The sequence below is a fragment of the Austrofundulus limnaeus genome, unplaced genomic scaffold, assembly GCF_001266775.1.
Source record: "Austrofundulus limnaeus strain Quisiro unplaced genomic scaffold, Austrofundulus_limnaeus-1.0 Scaffold622, whole genome shotgun sequence".
NCBI classification, from domain to species: domain Eukaryota; kingdom Metazoa; phylum Chordata; class Actinopteri; order Cyprinodontiformes; family Rivulidae; genus Austrofundulus; species Austrofundulus limnaeus.
In genome coordinates, this window is record NW_013953024.1 from 69642 (window position 1) to 77521 (window position 7880).

Here is a 7880-nt window from a genome sequence, read left to right on the forward strand (position 1 = left end):
GTGTGTGTGTGTGTGTGTGTGTGTGTGTGTGTGTGTGTGTCTGTGTGAATCCTCTCAGGGTGTATCCAATAGAGGGTTAAAATTAGGCCAGGCAGGCCTTATATTGCTGACAGAGCGGGGGTGGCCAAAAAAAGCCTGGGGTGGAAGCCAGCAGGGGGAAGCTCAAGGAAGAAAGGGGAGCAAAAGCAGGACCGCCGCTGAAATGGCCTCCAAACGTAAGGAAATAATTAGTGTCTGCTAAAAGAATGAGAGGACAGCTGTCAGCTGGAGGGCAGAGAGACAGGTGTGAGACAGGTGTGAGACATGTGTGAGACAGGTGTGAGACTAGTGTGAGACAGGAAGTCCAGCCAGTCTTTCATTCGGAGCAGAATTAGACACATCTGAATGAATGTTTGGTTTCATTTTTTTTAATTTCTTCTTTTTTTCATTAAGTTTTATATGTTTGTTCATTTTACTCTTTGTGTTACATCTGTTAATTCATCGGTTAGACCTCATCTGTTAGTAGGATTAGAGTTCAGTCAGAGTTTATAGAGTAACAGCATGTCTGGGAAAATGGCTTAAAAAGTGGAACGGCTCGAGTCTTGGTGTCTGTTGACTTCAGGAAATTCACAGTGAAAAAAAAAAAGAAAACATTTACTCAAACTCCTCTGGAAAAGCTGGCTTATATGTACATAGAAGTTATTTACATTATTTTCTGACTTCTGTGATATTTCAAGTTCCATGTTTTAGGTGCTAGTATAATTTTTTTTGTTTAAGTCAGAAAATAATGAGCTTAACCCTGAGTCTTGTCTTGATTGAGCATGACGGTAATGTCACTGAGGAAAATGCAGCGAATGTGGTTGGATGCTGCTTTTTTGTGCGTAAAATAATCAGCATGCATTATGGGAAACATTGTTTATGGTAAATGCTATCTTTAAAGCAGAATTTGCCTTTTTTAAGACATCTTGAAGCTTTTGCTGGTCTCAAAATGCACATTTGGCCTGTATCTAACAAAGTGAAGAGCACAGACTTCCTTTACACACGCCTCTTCCCTCTGTTCCCCGCTCACCTGTTATTCTTCATGCAGTGATGGATCTGGTGTACTGGAGGAGCATGAGGAGAACCGGCGTGGTGTTTACGGGCCTGGTGATCGCCCTGGCCAGCCTCTTCCAGCTGAGCGCCATCACTGTGCTCTCCCACATCCTACTAGGGATCATGTGCATCACCTTTCCTCTTTGTCTGTACTATAAACTGCTGGAGCTGCTGCACTGGAGCCCTGGATACAACCCCTTTCAGTGAGTCCAGACTGGCTCTGCTACTGTAGGAGAACACTGTGAGTGCTGGACTGTGATGGGATGTGACTCCTGGAGGGGTTTCAGGTTTCTGTGACTCTGTTCCCCAGGTCGTATCTGGATTACGACAGCTCTCTAACAGATCAGGAGACGGTGATGCTGGTGGAGGAGGTGGTGCTGCTGGTGGCGTTCGCCGTCACAGAAATCAAACGCCTTCTGTTCGTTGAAAGCATCATCGACTCTGTGAAGGTGATTCACGATGTATTTAAACCTGTTTGGCACCATCTGTTGGTCGGATTTGATAAAGAAGGAACAACAGTAAATTTTGGGTCCTTAATGTGAAGCTTTAAGGGCGTGCAGCACAGAATCATTAATCTATGACACAAGAAGGTTCGACCTAATTGAACTGACTAATTTTCAGCCTCCAATTTAATCACTGCAAAAACTGTCCATCTAACCAAGTTTTAAAACCTTATATCAGCCAAAAACTGTAAAAACTGTAAAAACTGTCCATCTAACCAAGTTTTAAAACCTTATATCCAGCCAAAAAAATCTTTTTGATCTTGTTTGAGACTGATTCACTAAACAAGAACTGATTGTGTAAGAATAATAATCTTGTTTTCAGAATGTGTAAAATTATTTATCTTGTTAGTCTGAAAATTTGACTCAAATTCAGTCAAAAATTCCTGCCAAAGGAGTAAGAAAAATTTACTTGGTAAGATTCTTGAAATAAGAAAAAATTGAGTTAAATCTTACCAAGTAAATTTTCTCACTCCATTGGCAGGAATTTTTGACTTAATTTGAGTCAAATTTTCAGACGAATAATCTTACACATTCTGAAAACAAGATTATTATTCTTACACAATCAGTTCTTGTTTAGTAAATCAGTCTCAAAACAAGATCAAAAAGACTTTTTTTTTGGCTGGATATAAGATTTTTAATCTTGGTTAGATGGACATTTTTTGCAGTGATGTTGAAATAAGGGCTGGAAAAGAAAAATGTAAACGTGCATTGTGTTTACAAAATGGCATCTTCTGAAAATATTAGTTTTAAAAGTCTTTTTTTTAATTTTTTGGGAAAAAACAGCATCACAGTTATTAAGATTCCTGACAACATAAATCTGTATTTAAATTATGGATACCATAGCCAAAAACAAAACAGGGACAACATTTGTTCTTGTCTGTGTGTGTTTGTCTGTTAGCAAAATATCTTGAGAATCATTGAACAGATTAAAGCCATGATCATCTACAACTTTGGGGTCAATCCAGGTCAAATTGGCTGCTTCAGTTAACTGATATTTGTAAGGCTACAACTCGCTCAGTTTCACAAATACTGAACTAAAATTCAAAACGGTAGCGGCTGAGAGTCGTCCACAACACTCAGCCTCACYTGGTATTGTGCGCAATATTTTCAAGGTTTATTGCTCAGTCATTTCTCAACCTAAGATGATTTTAAAACTTGGATGGCGGCGGGCGACATGCATTCCTTCAAAATAAAACATTTCATTTGCTGCCGAACACCACCTGTTGTTGAGCCACGGCTCTGTAAAGTTCAAACATAACTCAGCCTCCAATCTGTGCTTGCACCCTCAGTTTGTTTTGTTCCTCTACCTGCTGACGTACGTCGGTATGGAAACCAACGGGCTGACTCTGGTGATAGCCGGTGAGTTGATAGAGAGAAATCAAATTTCTACAAAAGCACTCATATAATAAAGCTTATAAAGAATTTCATTTTTGTTCTTGCCTTGCAGCTGTAATCGCCTTTTTCTCCCTTCCTCTGCTATATAAAAAACAACAGGTCAGTATAAGTATTTTACTGTTTTTGAAACTATTATTGACAGCTTTGATGGATTTTCTCTGAGGAAACTGTTAACTCTGCGACAGGMGCGGATAAGAAGGGCGGTCAGGGCGGTCAGGGCTTTTGTAAAGAAACTCAACAATCTGTGAGTAACTTGCTTTAAAGTGCCCGTGACATCAACGTTTTTGTAATAAATATGGATGCATTTATGTAAAGATAACATTAGTCAAGAATTGCAAAAATAATTTCACACTGCTCAGATAAACAGCTGTCAAGATATTTGCATGTGAAGTAACAGGAAGTGATGTCAAAGCAGAATGTTTGTATGTAAACAGAACACTGCTACGACGCTGACAACACTGTAGAGAAAAATCTGATGTTTCTTTAGATTATTTCGAGTCACTATCAGAAARGAAGAAGTGTCAGAGATCAAATCATATTGTTTCAGTCAACAAAGATCAGAGAGTTCATCTTCTTAAAGAGTTCCCCGTTGATGTCACTTCCTGTTATTTTTGGCTGAGCCAAGTTTCGGAAAAATTAAACTACTTACAAAATAAATGACTTATTTTCTTGTTTTGTGTTGCTTRGATTGCAGGTTTGTCAGCCTGTATGAGTCAGTGAGACCCCCTCCTGCCCCGGCACCCACCACTAAACCTGCCCCCCCATCTGCCATCAAACAGAAAGCCAAGTCAAAGTAACTTGTTCATTGGGTTTTGGAAGGATTTCGGATTTGGAAATGTGTTGGAATGTTACATCCTCTGTGGGGGCCGCTGACAGGGCAGCTCTTTTCTATCCCTCCAACGTGATTGTTTACAGGGGCAAGATTTAATTGATCCTGACAACAGAAACAAAGCTGCCATTCACACAAAGATAGGCGGGGTCTGTGGACGAGGTGGGAAACTTTATTTACTGAGATGCTCTCTTGATGTTCACACAACTTCTGTCAGGAGAGAAAACCTGTTGGTTTGTTTTCTTTCTTTTTAGTGTATTTTACTAATTTGATGAACACTGGGTTTATGCTGAAACACTCATGACAAAGCATTGCTATTATTGCTGCTTTATTATTTAAAAAAAGGCAAAACTTCCATTAAGTTTTTTTTGTTTTAACAAATAATTATTTAAGATATTTTATTTTTTCTCAGAAACTGTAAATGAATTTTAATAACTGGTGACAATTAGGAACTTGTCAGCATAAACTATCAGCACTGCTGTCTGGTTAGAATCTGCAGTATCGTGTTTGACCATCAGGGGGCAGAGAAAAGCTGAAAATCAGTGCTAACATATGAACAGGTTTCAAACAGTTACCAGCAGTCAGCAGAAATGTGAACTGACCCAAACATTTATTATGATTTGTACTTCAGATTGTGTAAGAATGACATTTAGGGATTTTATTTGTGTATAGATTTTTTGCCTGGTTTATGACATCATCCAACTTGGAACTGTTCCGCTCTGAAGCTTGGATGATAAATTTGATATATTGCTTTGCCCTATGTGCCACACTGTACACTAGAGAAATATTATCAGGTTAACCGACAACATGATCAACAACTGAAGCAAACGTTAACCTTTTGGTTTGAATTAAAAAATGTAAAAAAAAAAATACTCCAGACTGTGAAACAGAGGTAGTATCATAGTTTGGGCCTGTCTAGTTGTCCAAGTAAAAATAACTAAGTTTAAAGAAAGATTTTGGTACATTTTGTTCACGAGATACTGAAAAAAAAGTTCATCAACTTTAAATAAATACCCTATATGAAGAGTTGTAGATAAAAAAAAGATCAGAAAAATAAACTGTAAAATATAGATTTGTAAAGCATCTTGTCAAAAAGTTAATTCTAGGTTAACAAAAGCGTCTAAGTTATTTGCTCCTCTGTTTGTTTTCACTTACTGATATAAATCTGAGAGGAACATAATCTCCATTTTGTTGGATAAATGTGTGAACTGGACAMAAATGTAGACGTAAACGGCTTTTAGAGGATGTCTCAGTAAATACAGGTTTGATGCYATACTATGGAAATCTGTTAAACACAAGACAAAAAGTAGTTTGATTGGAGTTAATTTGCTAGAAAAAGGATTTGATTTCAAAGACAAACAGTTTTATAACATGGCAGAAAAAAACCCTCCACACGTTGTGCAGCTTTGGGAGTATTCTTGGAAAATTTCAAACATAAAGTTGTAAAAAATTTATATATTTTTGATATTTTTGTTATTTGCAGTACAGAAGGGTAAAGACTAGTTTTCAGCTGTGAATATTTCCATGAATAACACATCTTCATGAATTTACAAAGAATACCTCAGATAATTTTTTCTCAGTAAAGGTAGAACTGTGTTCAAGGTTGCAATCTTTTTCATTACTTACGTATTTTAAATCACTATTTGGATGATGCTGGGAGCTGAAGCTTAGTGACTTCATGAACCGCCTGATGTTTCAAACAGCAGAAGATTCCAGCAGAGACACAGAAAGCAACGAATAATCTCAAAAATATTCTGGTTGGACTTAGTTTTTGTGAAATTTGCTGCCAAACCTGAGCCAATTAGTGCGGCTTCTTCACCAGGAAGCTTTTGTTAGCAGATTAGGTGAATATTAAGGGATATTTCAACCACTTTAAAGGTGGGGTTTCTGGTTCTGAACAGTTATTTGTTGTAGATTGTTCTTAAACAGAGTTTGCTTTGACCAGATTAACAAATTAACAGCTAATCTGAGGGGTGCGTGCTTCAGGGGAGGGGTGCTCTGTGGGGTGGGAGATCTGCTGCAGACTGAGCTACAGGGAGGAGCTTTGTACCAGCAAGTGTTTAGGCWGCTCCACATAACTACCACAGGAGATTCAAGGATTTCTCAAACATGAATGAATGCAAAGCAAGACTCATAACATGATATAAGTCAATTTTGCACAATCCCCCCTTAAGAAAGATCAAGCCAAAATAATCAATGACAATGTTTTTAGATCATGCTATTGGAAAATAGTTATTTAAATAAAGATACAATGTGGTTATCGGCATATTGCTAATAACCAAATAGAAACTCAACATGTTGTATTGATTAGATCAAAACACTGATTATTTTGAGGACCCTGTTAAAAAAACAGCAGCAATTCCCTTTAATTTTAGACCATTTCTGARTTGTCACTAGTTCATCAATCTAAATCACAAATAAACTTTATTTTATCCAAACTAAGGTGGTTCAAAACACATTCTACAACAAGTAAGATACTGATTGTTTAGATCTTTCACACAGAACCCCATTTTAGAATGGTCTAAATACCCCTTTAAAGACCATATTGCTGTAAAACAAAGTTGTACTCATACTAGCATGTCTTAAATTGCTTGAATTACAGATCTACTGCTCTTTATTTTTACAATAAGGTTTTTAGATGAAACATTTAAAATGTACTTTTTTAAATTATTGGTGCTAAAAACAAGAAGTGAGACAGAGAATTTCATTTAACCCGAAAACCCTGCAACAATTTATTTTAGTTTTATTAAATGATGGCATCAATGTGTCGATGTAAAACTAATCTTTGTTTTCTAAGAGACGGTTGATTTTAATTTGACTGTAAAATGCACAAAAATAATCAACCATAAAAATGAATAATCCACCTGACTGCAGCTGCTACTCTCACTTTTTATTGTCTGAGTTATATAATATTTGTGTAGGTTTTTATTCATTTGATTGTTTTTCCTGTTGGAAATGTTGCTCCCCAATAAAAAAAGTATTTGATACAAATGTTTGGTGTCCTGGTTGTTCTCTACTTCTATTTTCTATTAAGTAAACATATATCAGTTTTAACTCTTTGCACAGATTGATAACACTATAAAAATAAGTCTAATTAATGCTGTGATACTGAAGTCCTCTCAACTTTTTTTTGATTGTGTTTCTTCATTTAGATGGACATTTTATTTTATTCCTATCAAGCTTCCTAAAGTGTTTCCAAAAAGTTAAAAGATTACATAAATCTTGAGTTGTTATTTTATGTATAACTTTTTTTAAGTTTTTGTCCTACCAAAGAGGGGAGAAGCATGAAATATTTGAGAAACCCTGAAGTTCATCTTAACCAACAGGTTTAACCACTTGAGGGCCTGATCTACTAAAGTTTTGTGTGCATAAAAGTCTTGCAAACTTGATAGTGTGCGCAAAGCTGATCGATGAACCGTGTGCACACTGAGGACTGCGTCTGTCAAATGAGCAAAATAGCAAACACAATCCATTTGGTGGATTGCCTTCATGAATGTGCAGAACATATTAATGTAGCACATGCAAAACCTTTGTTTCAGTAAAGCAGTCCGCTCCACTTTTGCACATGTTGGGTTAAATGTTGAACTGAARGGTTTAAAATAAAAAGTCATTTTGAAATGTTATGTGGTGGAGGAGGGTGGTGATGGTTTGTAACYATGTGGTGAAACACTGGGGAGTTAAATAAGTGATTATTGTTAAATTCTGCTGTATGTATAGTGTATAAAGTAAGAAGGTGTAACAAAAAAAAATCTGAATTTTATTGATCAATTGAAAAGCGAGAAAGGGGTAGGGRATTTATAAGTTACTCTTTTTCATACAGATGGCCTTGTAAGTTATGTATATTCATGTATGWATATACACATTTTTTATTGTTTTATTTGGAATAAAGATTTATTCTAATTCGTGCAGCAGTCTTAGTAACTCACCCACACCATGCCCARTAATGCATGTGCAATGTTTTTGTTTGCACACGCAATTTAACGCTCGTTATTTGGGATCTTGGTAGCGTACCAAAAAGTCATTCTTGGAAAGTTGCTGCACAAAGAGAGAAACTGAAACGGATCCAAACAAAACCATTTCTG

The 7880-nt window shown here is 36.6% G+C and overlaps 1 protein-coding gene across 1 annotated transcript; it reads left to right on the forward strand.

The window, feature by feature from the left end:
- The first annotated feature begins 15 nt into the window (after nucleotides 1-15).
- rtn2b (reticulon 2b) lies at nucleotides 16-5384 on the forward strand. Its single transcript, XM_014027201.1, has 7 exons — nucleotides 16-215; nucleotides 1067-1274; nucleotides 1382-1520; nucleotides 2864-2933; nucleotides 3022-3068; nucleotides 3155-3213; nucleotides 3664-5384. Exons 1-7 carry the CDS (start codon nucleotides 203-205, stop codon nucleotides 3764-3766), a joined length of 639 nt encoding a protein of 212 aa, XP_013882655.1. The 5' UTR covers nucleotides 16-202; the 3' UTR covers nucleotides 3767-5384.
- Nucleotides 5385-7880: the final 2496 nt, after the last annotated feature.